Source organism: Aspergillus pseudonomiae (assembly GCF_009193645.1).
Source record: "Aspergillus pseudonomiae strain CBS 119388 unplaced genomic scaffold BDV37scaffold_1, whole genome shotgun sequence".
Classification (NCBI taxonomy): Eukaryota; Fungi; Ascomycota; class Eurotiomycetes; order Eurotiales; family Aspergillaceae; genus Aspergillus; species Aspergillus pseudonomiae.
The window spans coordinates 495,882-515,715 of NW_022475993.1; the positions used below are offsets into that span (position 1 = coordinate 495,882).

The 19,834-nt window shown below is 49.1% G+C and overlaps 5 protein-coding genes across 5 annotated transcripts; 2 read left to right on the forward strand and 3 right to left on the reverse strand.

The window, feature by feature from the left end:
* Window positions 1–3,537: 3,537 nt before the first annotated feature.
* BDV37DRAFT_2074 (uncharacterized protein) lies at window positions 3,538–5,560 on the reverse strand. Its single transcript, XM_032079941.1, has 2 exons — window positions 5,382–5,560; window positions 3,538–5,225 (listed from the first exon to the last, which is right to left on the reverse strand). Exons 1-2 carry the CDS (start codon window positions 5,405–5,407, stop codon window positions 3,620–3,622), a joined length of 1,632 nt encoding a protein of 543 aa, XP_031947243.1. The 5' UTR covers window positions 5,408–5,560; the 3' UTR covers window positions 3,538–3,619.
* A 4,691-nt stretch (window positions 5,561–10,251) lies between these two features.
* Window positions 10,252–12,192, reverse strand: BDV37DRAFT_2119 (RNA 3'-terminal phosphate cyclase-like protein). Its single transcript, XM_032080027.1, has one exon. It carries the CDS (start codon window positions 11,739–11,741, stop codon window positions 10,533–10,535), a length of 1,209 nt encoding a protein of 402 aa, XP_031947244.1. The 5' UTR covers window positions 11,742–12,192; the 3' UTR covers window positions 10,252–10,532.
* On the forward strand, window positions 11,775–12,821 carry BDV37DRAFT_235398 (3-hydroxyanthranilate 3,4-dioxygenase). The gene is made up of 2 exons (XM_032080484.1): window positions 11,775–12,064; window positions 12,198–12,821. The coding sequence occupies exons 1-2, from the start codon at window positions 12,033–12,035 to the stop codon at window positions 12,742–12,744; spliced, it is 579 nt and encodes a 192-aa protein (XP_031947245.1). The 5' UTR covers window positions 11,775–12,032; the 3' UTR covers window positions 12,745–12,821.
* A 1,430-nt stretch (window positions 12,822–14,251) lies between these two features.
* Window positions 14,252–16,449, reverse strand: BDV37DRAFT_2238 (CAP-Gly domain containing linker protein BIK1). The gene has a single exon (XM_032080226.1). It carries the CDS (start codon window positions 16,358–16,360, stop codon window positions 14,339–14,341), a length of 2,022 nt encoding a protein of 673 aa, XP_031947246.1. The 5' UTR covers window positions 16,361–16,449; the 3' UTR covers window positions 14,252–14,338.
* Window positions 16,450–17,391: 942 nt separating this feature from the next.
* Window positions 17,392–19,823, forward strand: BDV37DRAFT_235401 (putative serine/threonine protein kinase ENV7). The gene is made up of 3 exons (XM_032080485.1): window positions 17,392–17,827; window positions 17,887–18,496; window positions 18,551–19,823. Exons 1-3 carry the CDS (start codon window positions 17,708–17,710, stop codon window positions 19,090–19,092), a joined length of 1,272 nt encoding a protein of 423 aa, XP_031947247.1. The 5' UTR covers window positions 17,392–17,707; the 3' UTR covers window positions 19,093–19,823.
* The last annotated feature ends 11 nt before the right edge of the window (window positions 19,824–19,834 follow it).

The following is a 19,834-nucleotide window of genomic DNA, read 5'->3' on the forward strand; positions in this document are numbered from 1 at the left end:
CCTCTACACATGTCGCGGATGATAGGGCATCATTGACTTCAGGCTGATGTTCATCGGCGCCTATAGTCGATACTGAGGAATGCAGGGCCAAGAAACAGAAACCAGATACATATCAAGCTGGTTGGCTTAGAGATGACGAAACCCGCTTTCCTAAACTCTTGTCGTCCCAGAAAAGGGATACAGAGCCCACTGCGGGCCGGAAGGAATAGGAAGAGCTCATGTTTGGCGCATATCAGGGGCCCATCGCATTATTGCAAAGGGGCAGAGAGACCATGGCGCAAGGGCTCGGCATTGAACTCAAGTCAGCGATGACCAGGGGAAGTAGAGAGAAAGGCCAGAATGGTTCATGATCTTCGGTGGATAGCGTCTTCACTTTGATCCGCCAAGGCCAGGAGAGGATATACTATGTAGTTCCGGTGGGTCGGCGGCGTAGAAACAAGTTCCAACAATGTCAACGACTATGCAATGCATGCACGACCCAGTTGATTTGATATCACCAGGCATAAAATCATTCTTATCCGCTCAAGGCGAAAAAAAAAAAATAAAGAAAAAAGAAAAGGAAAAGGAAAAAGACCCATTGTAAAACACTCTCCGATCCACTCCGTAGGCTTGTCGGCTGTGTCAGTGCAATGGTTTAGCAAGTGTCACCATCTCCCCTACACTCTATGCTACTATTCATAAGGCAGACGTTTTTTTTTTTTTTATTTTTTTTTTCAAAAAATTTGTTTCCCATAATTAAAACTCCATACAGTTCTCCATCTAGTTAACCGTTTATGATATCGATTTCCCATCTCGGTTGAGATAGGATCTATTATCCTTTGATTTCCCAGCCGAACACGAACTTAACGGCTTGTCTGACACCGTCGGCTTCTCATGCGTTTTCCTCCCAGACAAGCCGAAGCCCGTCCTTTTCGGCCCGAATTACAGGGATTCTTTGCTAAGACACAGCGCGAAAACAAAAACAAAATAAAATAAAAATACAAAAAGGTGGCGAGACTCGCCACAATTCCTGCATAGTAAGTGGATCCCATCATGGCCATTGGGCCATTCGATCACCGAATCAGGCACCTTTAATGTCACGGAAGGTCTGGGAAGAAGAAGATTCTCAACGTGCGCGGCGGTAGGCTTCATCGAACAGCGTCTCGCCCAAGGACTGCGAGGGCCAAGACCAAGATCGACAGCACATCACCGACGGGAGGTCCGCTGCCAAGCTCACGGTGGCTATGGTGCACGAAATTTGTGGAAAAGGAAGGACGAAAGATAAGAGCTCGACGCTAAAATTATAGTAACGAAAAAAGGGGAGCGCATTTAGAGTTTAAAGTTTAGGAGTGTTAGATAATGTCTAGAAAGATAATTAATCATTCCTATAGATAACAAGCACAAGCACGTTGGGCGAATGTGATCTATTCATTTAATTGAGGAATTCCACTTGCCCTCTCTCTCTTCCTATTCTGTATTCTGTATTCTGTATACAGAGGAGGAATGAAGAACCGCTTTCCCGCCTCTATACTTCGAGAATGAAGATGATACACGAATGACACTGATCGTCCAACGACCAGCCACGGAGGGTCAAACACCGTGTTGTACAAGAATGCAAGATGACAGAGACAAACCGTCAGTTGAAGAGTCAGACGCAATGAGGAATGGAAAGAGTCTCGAGCCTTGGCAGGAGGTTCTTGGCAAAGATATCTGACTATTGGGCAACCGACGTAATTTGACCTCAATAATGCGACTATCCGACAGCATAACCCAATTGTGTTTCAGCATTTGAAATGATGAACTATGGATGATGCGTACAGGCCTTATCTTGCCTGTCACTTTCTATTTTCTTCCCCGTTTTTTTCTTGTCTCGAGAGAATTGTTGCTGCCTTTCCATGATCTGCACTTGACATCCATGTAAAAATAGGAACTAGTAACTAGTATCCTGACAAGCCAAGAAAGGCAGTGATGATAGACTGATTCGTCAGCAATTACCGAGCTCCCCTTTCCAAACCCTGAGTCGATCAGGAGGCAGAATGAAAGGCGCCAGGAAAAGTGATCAACCGCCATACAATAGTTCATTTGAAATCCCACTCTCCTCCCCGTTCGCTTGCGGAGTAGAGCTCTGCCGGACGTTGACCCTCAAATCGAAGAACTTCATACCCCAAGCTCCGCCTCCCTTTCCCCTCTCCTCCCCCACTCCCGGATGGCCCAGTTTGATCGTCTTACCTTTCTATCTCTGATCTATCTTCTATATCGAGTCGATTGACTCGTACCAAGAACTGCGGTGGCACAGACATGCCCCCGCCAAGACCAAGCAACATCTTCCAAGAAGAGCACAGGTAGATCATCGTCTCCACCAACCCCCTCGCCAGTCCTTCCGCCTACGGATGAGAGCATTCGTCACATTTTTTTGGCAAGCGTAGAAAAAATAAAATAAATAAAATAGAAGCAAAAGCAAAAGGCCCAGCCAACCTCTGCACTCAAAATCCGACTATTCTTGGCGTTGCCAGAGAGACGTGGTTCACTTCATCGGCCCGCTATACCCAACTATGGAGTGGCTCATGCGCATGAACCTCGGTATGGACAGCTAGACCCATGCCTCTTGGGCTCAATGCACTCTGTATCAATTCTCAAGAAACAGCGTTTCCTTCCTGCGCTGCGGGATATCCGGTCAGCGTTGTGCTCTTCTCTTATCGCGGCTAAATCCACGGGTCCTCGTTTGTCTGATGGATCCGACATCCTGCGAATGCGCGCGTTTTAATATAACCTGCAGCTGAGAGGGGTCCGCTTCACATTCGGTCTGGTGTGACTGCGGATACTCGAAAGGGATCCCTTGAGGGCCTTGTCGTGCAGCCATAGGTCTTGTGTTCGAGGTCATCCTGCGCCAATTCCGGAACCAGCCTTCCCAGATATTTTGCTAGTCTATCCCTGGGACACGATCAGTCATAGAGATATCGACAGGGATGGTCGATGGGAAACAAGCTAGTAAATGTGATCACCACCGATCCCCGCTGCAGATTCAATCTGGCCAAGGACATCCAATCCAATCCCATGCGTTCGGATCAGTGCGGAAGGATTGAATGAAGACGCATATGCCTAATGGGGGAGGTCGAACGAAACGGGATCGATGCATCCACGACGGACACCGACAGTCTAAACCTTCCCGTCTGTCTTGTGAAACGGAAGCAGCCTTCAGGCGGCGTTAGATCCGATCAATAAGACATTGAAGAAAGGGTGATGCTCCCTTGGCAAGGTGGGGACCCAATGTAACAGTCACGTAGTAATTATCTATGATCGTCCATACCGGAAGGCTTGCAACAAATTATCATTCAATGTTGGGTCACGCAAGGAAATTCGTCACAGGCGGAAGGATGAGTAAACATAACAGAAGGTTCAGGAAGACTAGCGACCCATTTGTTCCGAGACAATCCACATCAGTCATTATTCATACTCCAAGTCATGCATACACGTAAAGGTCGTGTCTGTGTTTGATCTGTGTCTGTGCGTGTGCGCTCTTTGATATACATATCGGGCGAGAAGACGAGAAAGAAAACAAAAGAAATAGCTAACGAAAAGAAAGTTCAATCAATAACCAGGGGACAGAAAAGAACCATTAAGTCATATCATATCAATCATTTCACCACATCATACGGTACACCAGATCCGAGGCGAGCTCGGTGGTGGTATCGAGGAGGGGACGCAAACCCTTGGCCGAACGCTTATGTGGGTAGGGCATGCCTGCAGTGTTTTCCTCGGGAGGACAGAACTCCGCCAGATCCCGTATCTTGCAAGCTGCATAGTGTACAACCAATCTCCGAAGCTCGTTGTCGCGAAGCTGAGTGGCTGAGATAGCGGAGATTGGCTCGAGACGGGTGGTCTTGTTGTAGGTATAGTCGAGGAGGTCGAGGATCATTCTGGCTTTAGTGGTCGCTAAAGCGAATGACTCCTCATCCTGAGAGTCCATTTGATGCTCGGGGAATCCTAGGTTCAGGAGATCTGTATGGAGCTTCCGGAGACATAATTGGGCAAGGGCAGGGATCAAGAAGCGCGTGGCGAAGACATACAGCTTGGCATGGAAAACAAGATACGGAAGGTCACCCTTGGTCGAGCCCGAGTACGACAGTGAGCTTGGCGGCCTGTTTCCGTGGGTCTGTCGAGGGTCGTGATAGTCCATGGCCGCAAATTCATCCCACAAGTTGGTGCCCGAATCATGCTGAAAGTTGAAGCGTTGCCGGGCAAACGACATGTCGATGAAGGAGTTGGTCCGAAAGTGTGATGGCTTCGGTTCCTCTGTAACCTTCTCTTCCTCCTTAGCCTCGGGCTTCAAGTCCGTTCTTTCAGGCTCGACCGTTTCAAGTTCTTGCGGCGTCGGAGCAGATTGCTCCCAGGTGTCAACCTCGGTCTGAACAGGCTCAGCCGCTTGGGGAGCCTCTGCATCGGCGTCTGCATCAACCGGGGGATCCGAAGGCTCCTGAGCCTGATTCCATTCCTCAGCTGGGGCAGGTGTTTCATCCACAGGAAGATTCTCGCCCTGCTCCGGTTTCTGAGGCGGAGGCGTAGAGGGAGGAGTTAGGTTGGTTGTAGGCTCTTCCGTGGCAGCAGCGCCCTTCTTCTTCTTGTCCTTCTTGTTCTTCTTTCCCTTCTTGCCTTTGCCGGAGCCCGCGCCTTCATTGGCGTCTGCAGGTTCACCTTCTTCGCCAGCGGGAGTCGCAGGAGGCTGCTCAACGGGCTCTTCAGGGGCCGTCTCGAGGACAGGCTCGGGTTCCTGTGGTGACTCAACTGGGGCTACTAAAGACTCCTCGGGTGCTTTGTTCTCCTCCAGAGGATGTTCTGGCTCTGGAGTCGGCGGCACTTGTTGCTCCGGTTGTGGCTGGACTTCCTCACTCGGCTTGCTCTGGCCCTTGTCGGCCTCGTCGCTGGTTTTAGGGTCAGGCTGCGCCAGGACAGGCTCTCCGGAGAACACACCCTTGAACGGGTTGTTCACGACCTGTTCTTGGTACTCCTCACGATTGTCCGGACCCGGGACGCTGTAGTCTCCGGTATAGGCATACTCGCAGAAGGCGACAAAGGTCTCTACATCTTCCTCCTCCAAGACGGCGATATGATGTTTCGATTCGCGGGTTTCCCCACTATTCATCAAATGGTCCAACGGCTGGGAGACATGACGGGCGAGTCCCGATTGAACGGTTAACTTGGTGTGGTTGGCGCCGACCAGGAAAGTGAATGGCGGTGAATGGACGATACTGTATCCCAATGAGAAACTCGGAGGGTCAGTGGCAATACTGTCATGGTTGGTATAAAGAAAATTTGCGCTCTTGGTGATGATGCAGGGAACGGAAGAAAGGACGCAACCAAAATGAGACAATTGTTCGGCTGATGATGCCCAAAAGTCAACTCACCTGCTGTAATCCCGATAGTTATCCATGGACGCTTGCTGTAGCTTTTCTACACGTGAAGAAAAAAAATAAAAAAGAATATACAACGAAACCAGGCTGAGATGAAGACAATGCAAAAGGTAGAAGAAAGGAAAGAGAGCGTAAGACTCCCACACAGTTGATGTTCAAAATTCAAGCGCTTTCACTAATGATATAGTCTATATATACCAAACTGCCCGGCGCACCCTGACCGTTCGACTTACACTTCGCAATGCGCCTTCTTATCCCTCCATCGCAATACAACCCTAGGCGCGGAAGAGTCAAGAAAAAAAAATTTAGACACCGGCCCCAACTGGGTCAAGGATAGTCTGCTACGTGTGCATCCATGAGGGGGTTTCGCAGGGTGGATTGACCGCCAACATTGTCGCGATTGCCAGCGATTATTCCCCTCTTATCACAAAGCAGACCGTAAACCAGCCACTGGATTTCCTCATCTGCAAGTGAGTCAGCCCTTCGGTGTCTCTCATTTGTTAGAAAAATATGCGATGCATGGCGGAAAGTGGGCACAGAGAGAGGGGACCGCATCGTGGCATCGAGGGTCCCCTACTCGAATAGTTCCCGAACGTTGTGGACTCGGTTCCATTGTTCTCACCAATACTCTGTATTCATGACCGATTCCCCATCGTCCATGGACCAGTTGGACAGCTCATCTCACTCTTTTCAACATGCGACGAAAGCCTCACGCGAGCCACTGTGGGGATCAGACAGCTTGCTCGTCCGGAGGGTCGAGAGAAGGCGAATGGTGGACGCGGAGACACTAAGGATTTTAGTCTGCCGTTAGGTTGTTGCCCGATGCATCATTCATTTGCCAGCCTCCTCAGGACCCAACTGAAGACTTTTTTTTTTTTTTTTTTTTTTTGTCAGGTGCTGTACGGAGTACCTGGATTGGCACTTAATTTAGTGGATACTATTCATAATTCACTCGCATCCCTCGACGGAGAAACGAACATAAACCAGTGAGCTGGCAGTTGAATAATTCATCGTGGGCGAATTGCGAGTTCTTCTAGGGGATATTGTTACTACCAAATTTGCGTAATAGGCCATTTTGGCTCAGATTCTTCCCAAATGAATCCCTAGATAGATGGTAGAACGGTTGAGCGAGGGAAAGCAATATGACACATCGATTAATCTCCGCTGCAGGTGTTTTCGTCTTGCGACTGATGTATGCGCGCAGTATATAACTATGCGGTGAACGCCTCCATGTTCATGACTTCCCTAGCAAGAAATTCTATCATCTCAACATATTAATCCGTGTTATTAAGCATAAGCTATTCCGACATCTCAAAAGAAAATCCCCGTTGGTGGAGGCCCTCGTTTCCTCTTTGGGATATGCTTCAGACATTATATATGAAGCCCTTCATGCCATACGTTTGGCATACCTCTACAGTTATTATATCGCCTTTAATAATCGCATGAATGAATGAAAGGGTAACGACGGCTGCAGTTTCAATCAAATTACGGAGCATTACATACATATCTCCGAATCCCAAATATACTACTCTGTAGCGCTCACACCATCTCCCAAACTCTCAAAATAACTATACCGCTCAATCGAGTACAGAGTTTTAAACCCCAAAACCCAAGTCAGACAACGAGCAAAACCACATCACAAAGCCACTAACAGCCTCACATCCTAAGAAAGAACCCACCACAGAATCAAGCCAAGCTTGATTCCTTGTCGGGATCCACGTCCCAGCCATCCCATCCCAACCTCAAACCCACTCACGGCACCAATGAAGTCACCAAGGTACAAACCAGGAGCCAAACATTGGTGATGTAAATTGATAATTGAATCCGCTGTCTTAAACGCGGCGTCTGTACTATATGGTTAAATTTGTCCGCGTCGACTATTTATAGCGACTTCTCTGCGGAGATGCTGGTGGAGTAATCCTTGGATAGCTTCAGTGACGCGGCGACTGCCACCAAAGCTATTTAAAGACAAAAGTGTGGATAAGGCGCGGTTGTGGGTAGATTTGCCGTTGTTAAAACTCTGGGTGGCTGGGAATGGACTTTTTGGCGAGCTTCACCGATATTATCAATGACCATTTTCGCTTGGGAATGCTGGTTAAGGCATGCCTTTCGGGCGAGAGAGAAAAAAGAAGGAGAGGGCGTCAACCAGTGTGCCGGTAATCGACGAAGTCAACAGCCATTAATAGGTAAGTAAGCATCGGCAAGAGGAGGCAAACTCCATGTCATCTGATTTCATACAAAATTGTTGCTCCCCGGACTTCATGACCATAGACTCTTATTGTAGCAGCTCTAAATGTGAAAATGTGAAAACTGTTATTGCAATCCACAACGTGCTTACGAGTACGGTAACCACCTACACCTCTACAACATGATGCCTCGTCATTTGAATGAATTTGATTGATATCACAGCCAGTCCCCCTATTCAGGTTGCGGTTGCATCCGCGAGGCCAAGGGAAACTTCCCATTTTATGGGTAAAAACCTTGACCAGGACTGGAATAACAAGAGAGTGACAACACAAAAGGTACAACCAGAGAACTAATCACAAAACTCTCAAGACAGGAATATGTCAACATCCCCCAGCCAAATTATCCAACTCCTATCTCCGGTCACCTTGGTTGATTCGTTCGTTCAAAAGTGGTGTGACCGGCCTTAAGAATTGATGGACGCACAGGGCGTTGTGGTGGGACAGGTCGAGAAAGCAATCAGTGCAAGACGGTGTCTGAGTCACTGGTAAGACACGCAGTTGGCTTGCAAGAAGGCCAAACTTACATTTCCCGACAATGGACTTCACTTCACTGCGGTGTGACGGGTATTTTTTTTAGCCAGCCTGAAGAGCCCAGTCAGTAGAGGAACCCAGCACTAGACGTAGGCCGCACGTACAAGCTCTGTCACTTACTGGGCTTGCCACGGTGCAGCTAGTGGGAGGGGCTGTTCTCTGGTGACCGAAGGCGTGTCATGGCTCAAGGTCGTGAAGTCGGATCAGGATGTAGTCGCGTCTGCCTGCTCACTGCCTCCATAATGGCGAGGTTATGCCGGCGAACGGGCAGTTTTTTTTTTAGCCAGCCTACAGCAGCCGTCAGCATCAAAGAATGGTATATTGAGGGAAGGTATGCATACAAGCTCTGTCACTTACTGGGCCTGCCCGCGGTGCAAGGCAAGTGGAGGGTGAAGGAGGCAGGAGTCAGTCGTAGAAAGACGCATATGAGCATGAAGCTGATTGGGCGTTTGTCCCCTAGCTACCTGATTAGAAACATGTCATGCAAGAAGGGAGGTGTGTACGAACAAGAGCATGTCCCCGTGGGGAGCTGGCCTGCGGTGCGGGCGAAGTTTTTTTTAGCCAGCCTACAATAGTCGTCAACATCAAAGGATGGTGCATTGAGGGAAGGTATGCATACAAGCTCTGTCACTTACTGGACCTGCCCACGGTGCCAGGCATAATGCTCAGGGAGGTGAGACAGCTCAGATCTCGGCTGGTGAGTAATTGGCGAGTCAAGATAAATGTCGAGCAGATAAAAGGACCGAGTCTCATCCAGTTCCAAGCAAGCAAACAGTTGCCTATAAGCCGAAGAGGGCGTCGTCAGCAATGGCGCTCATCTCCATGAGACTTACCAGCAGGCCAGCTTGATGAAACTCGAAACCTCCACGACGGTGAGCTAACTTGGAATATGAGCTATATTCGGTCGTCCTGCCTCATCAGTAGTAAAGGAACATGCTGACTGGTACCTCGAAGAGGACTTACAAACACTGTTCCCTAATGATTCTCTATGTTAGAGCCAAGTGTGTGAAGGAAGCCAAAGTGTGGAAGAGTAACAGTAGTTGGGACGAGGACGAGGCACGAGGGGGGAGGGGAAGAGGGAAGCAAGGGGGTGGCGTTGGGAACACTGCGACGAAGATTATGACTGAATGACGATACGGGCCTCGGAAGTGGACTCGTGGTGGTGGTGCGTTCCTCAGTGGCATCGCATTGCCTAATATGGAAGGAGCAACTCAGGGCGTGTTGAGCTGGTGACCTCCAGATGGGTGTCGAAGGTCAAACACAGCAGGACATGGCCGAGGGTTCCATGGTCTACAGGGATCACACATCGAATCTATCTTCGAATTTCGAGGGATGGACGATGGAGGGTCATAGATCCGATCGAGACGGGGAGACTGACTCTTGGTGATGGCGTTGAAAGCGTCCCGAATATATCAAATGAGGCCTTCAGTGGTTTATAACCTTCTTCAGTCCGACTGTGAAAGAATCATGGAATGACCAAGAAGGAAAAATTCCATGGGCACCGCTCCCTTGTCGTGGTCAGGCAGACAGACAGCCGGGCTTACGCCGTAATCGGTGAGAAGAAATCTCCGGTTCGTTGCTGAGCTGCTTTTTGAGTTGGTTAACTCGAGGCGATTGCGCAGACATCAGGAAAAGAAGAAAAGGAAACATAATGAATGAGATAGACGTAGACGAGTCATGTGAAAGACAATACAACAGGGGAAGTAAAAGTATAAGATCTCCATTGATGCCGCTTATATACATAGTTTTCAGGAACAGTCTCTCCACGAGGTGTGACTCATGATCACCAGAATCAAAGCCCAACATACTCCTAGCCCTAAACTGCGAGATCTATACCCACTATGGGGTAGACACCCAGCGGTGAGGTGGACATTCCAAGCACCAGAAAAACAGTGGGTATCATTTGAAATACAACAACTAAGCGTTTCATGAAACTGCAAGGGCCCATCAAAGGGGCGACATCTCTTTGGAATGTGAAGCGAAAATGTCAGAACGCCGGCTGCGGTGTGGAAAACAGTTGTTGTCTTGGCGAGACCCTAGACACGTGGCGGAGGTCTAAGGTAGCGGTGAAAAGAAGCGCATGGTATTTCAAATCCCACCGTCCGACTACCGAGGTCAGGCACTTGTAGAGATAAGAAGTGACGTGTAATCGGCCTCCCTGCGATCGCGAATTATGAAACGCCGTGAGAATTCACGCTGTTCGGGTACCAAGGTCGGGTTTCATGTCGATCGGCTGTTAAATGGTCGAATTCTGAAACAAGGCTGTTACCTGGCTATTGAACCTCCAGTTATCGATGAATGTAAACTTGCGGCAGCTGACCAGAATGGCTGCACGAATCAAAGTGAGGCTCGCACCGTGAGCACGCAATCAAGCAACCTTTCGTCCAACATTTCCAATACCCCGTCCAACCACACTGACAACGACGTCACCACGCTCATTTTCTCCGGCAGCCTCTCTAAGACCCCAACCAGGCGCGCCAAATGTTGCTAAGTCTCTTGCCAGCTGGATTACACCTTCGTCGGCAATCACATCACGGCCAAGTTGAAGCCGGCCAACATCCTCGGAGCCCATTGTCATAAGACCCAACATGGTAGCTGCTGCAGCGGGGGCAACACAACCACCTTTCGAGATGGTTTCAAGCAGCTGATAAGCGCACTGCTTTCCAATATCCTCAGGAGCCTGGCCACCTGAAGGCGGGGATGCCACATCTGCGGAAAAGAGGCAACCAGTCGAGGATTCTGCAACAAGCGACAAACCGAATCCAAGACCGATCTTCTTCTTAGCCGAAGGATTGTTCTTCTCCGGGGCAGGAATCAGCGGGGCGGAGGACACATCAGAGAAAACGTAAGTATCCGGTACAAGTGGGTTGAGAACACCACGAGCGGTTTCGATCATTCTCGCGTTGTTGGAAGCTGAGACACCGACGGCATAGGCTACACCGCGAATCTTCTTTATTCTACCCGGGTTCATCATGTGAAGAGTTTTCGGGAGACGCACTTGGTGGCCGAAGACCAGCTGAACTTCTCCACCACCTCCTCGGCCGTTATGTCCAGGGTTAGATCTTCGTAGGATGCGAAGTTCGATGTTGTTGAATATGCCGAATTGATTGTAGAGCGGCAAGATCGCGGTTCGCACGCTGTCCACGGACATATCACCTGTTGGCGTAGATGAAGTGATCACACCAGGGCCGGTAAAGAGAACCTTTATAGGAGCCTTGGAGAACGGAGCCAAAAGGCAAAGAGGCAAAAGGTAGTAGCTCACACCGCGATTACAACCTGCCGGAAGCTCATGTCTGATCACACCACCACTGCCTGCTCCTGCACCACTCCCAGTAATAAGACCCGGTTTGTAAACCACAATTGTTCCTGTATACGAAATTTCAAGTTGGGAGCCATTGGTGACAGCCTCTAGGAGACGAAGAAAGGAAATTTCATGCGGAGCAAGACCAGGGTTGGTAGGAGATGAAGGGCGGATTTGGGAGATATGCACCGTGCGGCCAGTCAAGGTTGCAAAAACCAAGCGATACACAAAGTTCTTATGACCGGTAAAGCGGAGAGGGGGCTGTGAAGTGGCCATGATTATTTGATTGAAGACTCGCGATATCTCCGTCGTGGGCCAGCAATGTCGCAATCAAAAGTATGCTTTTGAGCCGACAAAAAAAAGCGAATGGAGAAAATCTGTCGGGGTAATAATGTTCCGCAATGATGCCCGGGCTTAAGCAAAATGATTATCTCCGAGCCTGATTATCAATGTCGACTGATAACTATGCGCGTTCACCCCTCCGCCGATCTTTTCAACTTTGAATACTTGCAAGACGGCCTTTTAGACTGAGAAGGGTGCATCGTGCTAATACAATATTTGCTCAAAATGCTTCCCCCGGCCTTGAACATTCCGAAATGGTACTTTCTCAATCCATGCGCTACCATATATATTGTCCTCATTGCCCCTCCCCCGCAATGCGTCACAACATGCGACCAGACCCAATAGAAGCTACATAACTGTACAATGACTGAACTGACCATGCACTTACAGGCTTGAGGCCAATTCTCACCTTCTCCAACCACCAGTGAACAATTACTGTGTCTATCACCCCTCTTCCCCGGCAACAGCCGGCTACACAGTGATGATCGTGGGCGGTCCCAACGCCCGCACGGATTACCACATTAATACAACCCCAGAGTTCTTCTACCAGTATCGAGGTTCAATGCTTCTCCGAACTGTCGATACATCCTCTTCGCCCCCAACGTTCCAAGACATTCCCATCCACGAGGGTTCGCTGTTTCTGCTACCCGCCAATACGCCTCACTGTCCGGTGCGGTTCAAGGATACCGTGGGTGTTGTGATGGAGCAGCCCAGAGCTGAAGGTGCAGTTGATATCCTGCGGTGGTACTGTAAGAGTTGTGGAGAGACTGTATGGGAGAAGCGTTTTGTGTGCACGGACCTGGGAACGCAGGTGAAAGAAGTTGTTGAAGAATTTGGCGCGGATCAGGAAAAGCGGACGTGCAAGGCTTGCGGTGCTGTTGCTGAAACCAAATACCAAGAGGGGGAACTGGTACAGCCACCCAGGTTCCTTGAGTAGTTGATGTTTGGAATGATTTCCAGAGTAACTTGATGATGTAACATGTAGAGTTTACGGGGTACATATAACGATGATGATTATGATGATAATTGACTACAAATGGTGATTGGGTGTCGGTAGTAGACTGAAAGAGAATAATGAAGGGCATGGAAGAGTTGAAGGATTGCTTATGTACCTATAGGAACTGGCATTTCTCGAACAACTATATCTTGCCTTGTTCTTTCGGGTTGGAGCAAGTTCTACCACTAAGTACCTCTGAACAGAAACTACCCTAATTTAGATTATGCCTACACTTGTTCGCGACATCAGAACCGACAATACTCAGAAGAGAACTTCCAGAGCTGATTGATGAAGCAGACCGTCATGCCTGATCACTTTGATGATCAATAGTGGCATCGAAACCACGGACGCTCATGGACGACTCGGGGACGACATTCTGTGCGCAGCGCATAGAACCAGCCACCACGGCAAATGGAACGTAGAAGTAGGCGACAACAACCCTGGGATGCAGACACAGAAACCGAGAAAGCTGTATTTCTTTGAGTCCTTAGACCGAACCAGTAGCATCGCTATCGTATGCTGGGTGGTAGCTTAGATCGACATGCAGTCATATACCACTATGGAATGCACTAAGAGCCCTCATGCCCTTGGTCGCTGCATTATCAATGTCGTTTTTCGCTGGGAATCGCGGGTCCCTCCATCAGAAGAGTATAGGTGAAGCAGGTTTGGTTACGCTATAAGGGTACGTATCGATTGTAAATTAACTAAGGGTTCCTGGAATCTACCTAGCCTGATTTAATCGGTTATAAGTGACTCATAGCTACTGTTCACAGAGTATTGGACCCAAGTTCTTCATTCCTTGACACTCCTGTATCTGTTATAGTATATATCGTGGAAGAATTTCAAGAAGCTTATTTTTAAGTCCTTGATGCTTTCCTTGAGTTTATAGTGTGTATAGTATCAAGTGAGACTAATTCATCTAGTAGGGTAATTGGACGTATGCCTAGTCTACTACTAGGTAGGTAATTGAATCTCGTTTCTTAGACGATGTGAGGGAATCGGCCTGCCTTGAGGGTCTGATGAAGATGTATTCGTCTAGATTAGGTTGAGGCTGACCACGTGTAAAAGGAATGCCAGGAAACAGAATGTGAACAATGAATAGAAGGAAGAGTGGCCAGCTCTAAGGGTCTGGAGACACAAGGGTACACGATTATTAAAAATACCAGAACGAGTGACACCTGCGAGTAAAATAAAAAAAAAATTCAATATGACAATAGAAAGAGAACATGCTGTTGAACAGATCTGATCGGGGTACTCTGTAAGGTTCACACAAACTAAGTTGGTATATGATAAAAGAGTCAGGATAGCAACTGAAAGGGTGGAGAAAACAAAAGACCCGGAATAATACAGTGTATAGCATATCCAAGAGAAGAAAATGTGTCCAACCCACTATTAAAAATAAATCAGGAACGGACTCGCTAACCGATCAGAATGTCATCTCACATCACAGTTGCGAGAAACGTGCCAAGCCACAGAAAGAACTGATCCCTGGATCATATACCTCATACACCAGTATTCTAACCACCCAACCCCATTAATCATCAAATGGACAGTCGATGCTTTCATGACCATCCCTTTCACAGAGTGCACACCACTTCGACTCATCAACTGCTCCGCTCGCTTTGCCTGCTACAGGAGCCATGGAAGATGTCGTCGCGACTCCTTTCAACCCTTCTAAAACGACATCTCGGCCAGTTTTCTGAGGGGTGGTGCTATCCTCATGACTAGATTGCGCGGACTCAGGAGCTGGCGATGTCTCTGGTGTGAACTTTTCATCAGCTGAGTCGTCTTGAGATGGTTCATTAGTATCGGTGTTGCTCTTGTTCTTTTGCTCGGCGCCAAACATATTCGTGCAACTCAGGATATCGTGACCACCAGTTTCACAAATCTCGCACCACAAGGAAGCCCCATCATCAGACCGGGCATCGGATTCGTGCATGGTCTCCAGTCGCTGATGAGAAGACTCCGAAGCGCTACGGAGTCGTCCAGGGTAAGCCTGATATTGGTCATCATGCTGTGGTTGATCATGCCAGTCGCCTGGGACCACAGTGCGGTCAGATAACCGATGGGCATGGTTGACGGTATGCTCACCGCCGATCTTTCCGAGGGAGCTTGAGGATTTGTGGTAGGCGTGCGAGCCATTGGTAGTGGGGTTGCGATGATGATTGTCACCGTTGAGCTGTAACTGTTGAAGCTCATGCTCAAGTTCTTCAATACGGAAAGTCTTCCGTTCTGTCATGCGTTCGAATTCCTCGACCCGCCGTTCCAAGTGGGCTACATGCTCTGAATCATACTCCGGCTGAGTACCTCCGAGTCCATTTGGCTCAAGTGCATGCAGATTGGGGTCACCCCGACTTAAAGAATGGATAATAGCTTTCAGACCGCGGATCTCGTCATCCTTCTGATCAAGCTCCCTTGAATGCTGTTGTCCATCCCCCACCGCATGAGAAGAGCTTTCACGCTCCTTCTTCAACTCGAGTTTCGTTCGTTCGACTTCACCCCTTAAGAACTCGACTTCTGCTCGCGCCTCGGCTTCACCACGGCGCGCATCTTCCAGACCCTCCTCCAATTCCGAGACCAACTCTTCGAGCTGCTTCAGTTGCCTTGCAACGGCCTCGACATCTTCTCCTCGGTCCTGCAGCTCTTTGTTTTGCTGCATCAGTTCATCTAGACGCTGTTCGTATACCCGCTCAGTTTCGGCTGCAGCTATTTCCAATGTATCCAGAGTGCTCCTGAAATCGGCCCGATGGAGGTCGAACTCCGTCGTCAGTTGGGCAATCCTCTCGTTTTTATCACGCAACTGAGCGCGAATGGAGATGGCATCCGACCCCTCAAGGTCCTCTAGCATTCTCTGGAATTCGGACAACGTGTTTGCCTGCTCATCTAACTGCTTGTCACGGTCCAGGAGCTGCTTCTCCAGACCCCTGACTTGGTCAGTCAGCTCCTGCACCTCCGCAGCCATCGCCTTGCGCTGAATATCCGAGGACCTCGTAGATTGAATGTCATCATCTACACTCAGGCGAGAGGGCGGTCGGCTGGTCGAAGTGCGGGACGGGGCTTTGACTGGACTCCTTGGACGGCTATTCGAACTCGGGGCTCTCGACACCCCGGATGGAGTGCGTAGTCCAGTGAGACTCAATTTTGAGGGCGGTGGGCCACGTGGAGATTCAGCTCGAGGAAGTGAAGGCCGCCTCATAGGACGGGGAGTTCGAACCGCGGGGCTCAGGCCCGGGCCGACGGATTTGCTGAAGTTGACGGGTCGGGAGGGAGTCGGAGGGTTTACACTAGGCATGCTAGGAGCGGACAAGCGTTTCGTGACGTACTTATTGTTGTTCATGGGAACGAAGATGCCTGAGCCGGGGGTGGAGGTTGTGAAGTATTTCTTCCCGTCCACATCACCGCTGTTCTTCCCTCGTCTGGCATGCTCAGCTGCCAGTTCAATGCCAGCGAATTTCCCCGGTTTGCCAGCCACAGTTCCCAGATACTTTATGGTACCATACATACCCCCGGGAACGTTTACCAGGTCACCGACCTGGATGTCGTCGAGGGGAGCCATCAGGGTGTCGAGAAAATGATTGGCCTTGACCGAGGGGACGAGGGGGAGGATGGCAACCGGGATATTAAATCATTCGAAGTCAGAGGGAGGGACTCAGTGTAGAAAACAAGTCCGATATCGAAGGAAGGGATAAGCTGCGAAGACGGAGGTAACTGCGTGACTGATCATAGACGGGCAGTCATAGTGTTGATAGTCTGAGCGAACTAGTACTTGAGAGGATCGGAGGATTTTCTGCGTTGGTTTCCTCCTGTTCTGGTCGGGCAGCGAGGGGACCACCGAAGGAGAAAGAATTGAGTTGATCGCCACACAATTTCTCTCGTGTCAATGTATAAACAAATTGTTTCAACTCATCCCCAGAATTATCAATATGCATCCCAGGGGTTAGTTCCAATGATAATCGCAGCAAACATAAACAACCACACGAACGAACCATGGTTTGTGCTCCACCCATGCATGGGTGTTGAGTGGCCATACCGCCAGTTACTGTACAATACATACAACAAACCACCTGCTCAGGCAACAAAGTGCAAGCCTCAGGGATCTTGGCGCAGACCGCCTACTCCGTTTAGTTGATGCCTATGATTCTCATGTCCTGACGGGTACATTGACAGTACTTACTAGTACTACTAGTAGTAGTTGGACTGTACTGCGTCAACATGGAAAAGCAGTAGATCTCCTAGTACCTACCCCGTACTTACTACTCTGCTCAAATTGGACTTGTCTGGCCCTGTTCAGGCCTGGCATTGTTGTGATTTATCAATACCTCTTAATATTTTCCCCGAGTAATGTGTTCAATGAAGTACTGTCTGGCCAGATTATCATCTTTGACATAACATCAGCACAAATACAGTATTTGATATACATAACATCTACAGCCTTAGTTTTTTTAAGGGGGAGCGTAGTCGATGTATATTTGGTATACTGTGTACTGCGCGTTCGGTAGTTGTGACGAGGTGTACTGGTTGCACGGGCTACTACAGCCGCCCCAGCCTTATTATTCATCATATCTTCCACCTCATCATTATCTCTCTGGCTTACTCTCAACCGTACCAGTGGGACTATCAAACAAGATTTACCACCCCATTAGTGGTAATTTCCTCATTTTGCGTTTCATTCTAAAACATACAATCTCCCGATCTTTCCTTCCTTGCCGTTCGACTGCATACCGGCCTTCTCTCCCTTGCCGCACCTGTTCTCCTCTCCTAATTTCCCCGGATCCGCTCGCATTCAAACGGCCGGCTGGCCTTGCGCTGGAACAGACTCATCACCACGACAAAACAGATCAGACCATTGAGTGCGCATTGATTCGGCAGTCTAGCTGGATGTTACAAGTGTGATCAACCGAAAATGGCGCAATATTTCTTCGACCTCCTGTATAACTTTACCGATTGCATGTGCTGCTTCCCCAGCACGCCGCAGCTTAAGATCAACAATCGTAGCTTTAAAATGCTCCGTCTCTTGGGCGAGGTAAGATAAAAGGAGCAAACCAGGCTTAGCTCATTGGGCTTTTACTGACGAAATGCTAGGGTGGTTTCTCCTACGTGTACTTAGTCCAAGACAAAGCAACGTCCGAGCTGTTTGCGCTGAAAAAGATCCGATGTCCCTTTGGTCAGGAGTCCGTCTCTCAAGCACTAAAAGAAGTGGAGGCCTACAATCTGTTTGCATCACAATCCAATATCATTCATTCGATTGATCACTCCGTGTCTACCGAGTCAGGCTCGAAGTTCCGCTCCGATGGCGGAGAAGCCGGGTCTAAGACTGTTTATATCCTCCTACCTTACTATCAACGAGGGAATTTACAGGACGCCATCAATGCCAATCTAGTCAACCATACTCGATTTCCGGAGAAGCGATTAATGGTGCTGATGCTGGGTGTCGCCACTGCGCTCCGGGCCATGCATCAATATCGTGTCCAGAGCGGTGCCGGGCCTACTCGCAAGGCGAAGGCTGCAAGAAGGGAAGGCGAAGAGGCAGATACGTCAATGCGCATGAGCAAGCCCAAGCGCCGAGCAACCCAGGGTGCAGATGACGAAGATTCTGAGAACGAACCATTGATGGATGACGAGGTTACAAGGAGTCAGGAAGGCGTTCAAGATGGAGGTTTGCGCCCATACGCACACAGAGATATCAAGCCTGGTAAGGTTCCCATTACCCATCCCGTGGGCTCGGCCACGTAGCTAACGATAGTAGGCAACATCATGATTGATGATGACGGACAAACACCAGTGCTGATGGATCTCGGTTCACTCGCCCCCAGCCCCATTGCTATCACCTCGCGTTCACTTGCTTTGGCCGTCCAAGATACTGCTGCGGAACATAGTACGATGCCATATCGAGCACCGGAGCTTTTCGACGTGAAGACCGGCTCCATAATTGACACCAAAGTCGATATCTGGTCTTTGGGATGTACTCTCTACGCTTGCTTGGTGGGCAAAAGCCCATTTGAGGCACGTAGCGAGGAGACCGGTGGTAGCCTAAGTATGTGCGTCCTGGGTGGAGACTGGCGATTCCCTGATGAGAAACCGGGTACCAGCAAGGGCAAGGGCAAAGCTGGCGATGAATCCCGCAAAGATGCTACCACAACGATCAGTGCGCCTGTCAAGGATGTCGTTCGGAAGTGTTTGCAGGTTGAACCGGCAGATCGACCGGACATTGATGAATTGATCCAAATCTTGAAAGATGTCATCAAGGACTTGCCCGACGATGACGAGCTTGCTGGCAGCTCACGCTGAGGCAGGCTGCTATTGTCATTGCACCTACCATATCCCCACCACGCATCACGTCTGATTCTTATAAATTGTCTGTTGCGTTGTCCGGTAGTCAGCGACCGGACTGTACAGTATGAGCAAATCTTGCACACATTGTCCGATCTCACTCCACGCCAACCTCGGATCTCCAGCGCGAAATTTATGGCTGGCCTTATGGGGACATCTTTCCGAATAGTTTTTGTATTTCAACGTTTGATACCATAATCGCATTCGCTGCAGGCTGGCCTTTTGCAGATATTCGCGCGATACGTTTGTGTTCGTTACATCTCCGCTAGAGTTGAGTTGGGGATGTATACTGGACTGGTAGTTTGAATGTCTACCTACCTAGTATGGTAGGCTTTAAGTCACCTCGGTCTAAGGTGGACTAGTTAACTAGTTAACTAAAGCTAGTGGCTTAGTAACCTGTTCAGGGGTCGCAACCAGGGGAGGACGGAAAACGTGCTAGAACGCCTCCAGTCTTACTTTATATATACCTTAAATAGAACTAGGTTATCTAAGCTTAGTACACGCCATCTGACAGTTGGTCAATTCTAAAGAGATGTTATGGATTAGTCGACGATAGTAAGGTTTTTGTGGCGTTTACGGGGAACGAACGATCCCGATTTTTGGGATGGCAACTACTACCAGTAGTTCCAACACTTGGTGTTCTGATCCATTGATTGATTGATATCAAAGGGGATTAGCTAACGAGTTCGTGAACTAAAAC

Coding starts and splice junctions, on each gene's coding strand:
- BDV37DRAFT_235398 (XM_032080484.1), top strand. CDS start 12,033: ATGCTTCCCCCGGCCTTGAACATTCCGAAATG. Junction 12,065..12,197: donor GCCTTGAACATTCCGAAATG/GTACTTTCTCAA, acceptor ATGCACTTACAG/GCTTGAGGCCAATTCTCACC.
- BDV37DRAFT_235401 (XM_032080485.1), top strand. CDS start 17,708: ATGGCGCAATATTTCTTCGACCTCCTGTATAACTTTACCGATTGCATG. Junction 17,828..17,886: donor TGCTCCGTCTCTTGGGCGAG/GTAAGATAAAAG, acceptor ACGAAATGCTAG/GGTGGTTTCTCCTACGTGTA. Junction 18,497..18,550: donor ACACAGAGATATCAAGCCTG/GTAAGGTTCCCA, acceptor TAACGATAGTAG/GCAACATCATGATTGATGAT.
- BDV37DRAFT_2074 (XM_032079941.1), bottom strand. CDS start 5,407: ATGGATAACTATCGGGATTACAGCAG. Junction 5,226..5,381: donor AACTATCGGGATTACAGCAG/GTGAGTTGACTT, acceptor ATTGGGATACAG/TATCGTCCATTCACCGCCAT.
- BDV37DRAFT_2119 (XM_032080027.1), bottom strand. CDS start 11,741: ATGGCCACTTCACAGCCCCCTCTCCGCTTTACCGGTCATAAGAACTTT.
- BDV37DRAFT_2238 (XM_032080226.1), bottom strand. CDS start 16,360: ATGGCTCCCCTCGACGACATCCAGGTCGGTGACCTGGTAAACGTTCCC.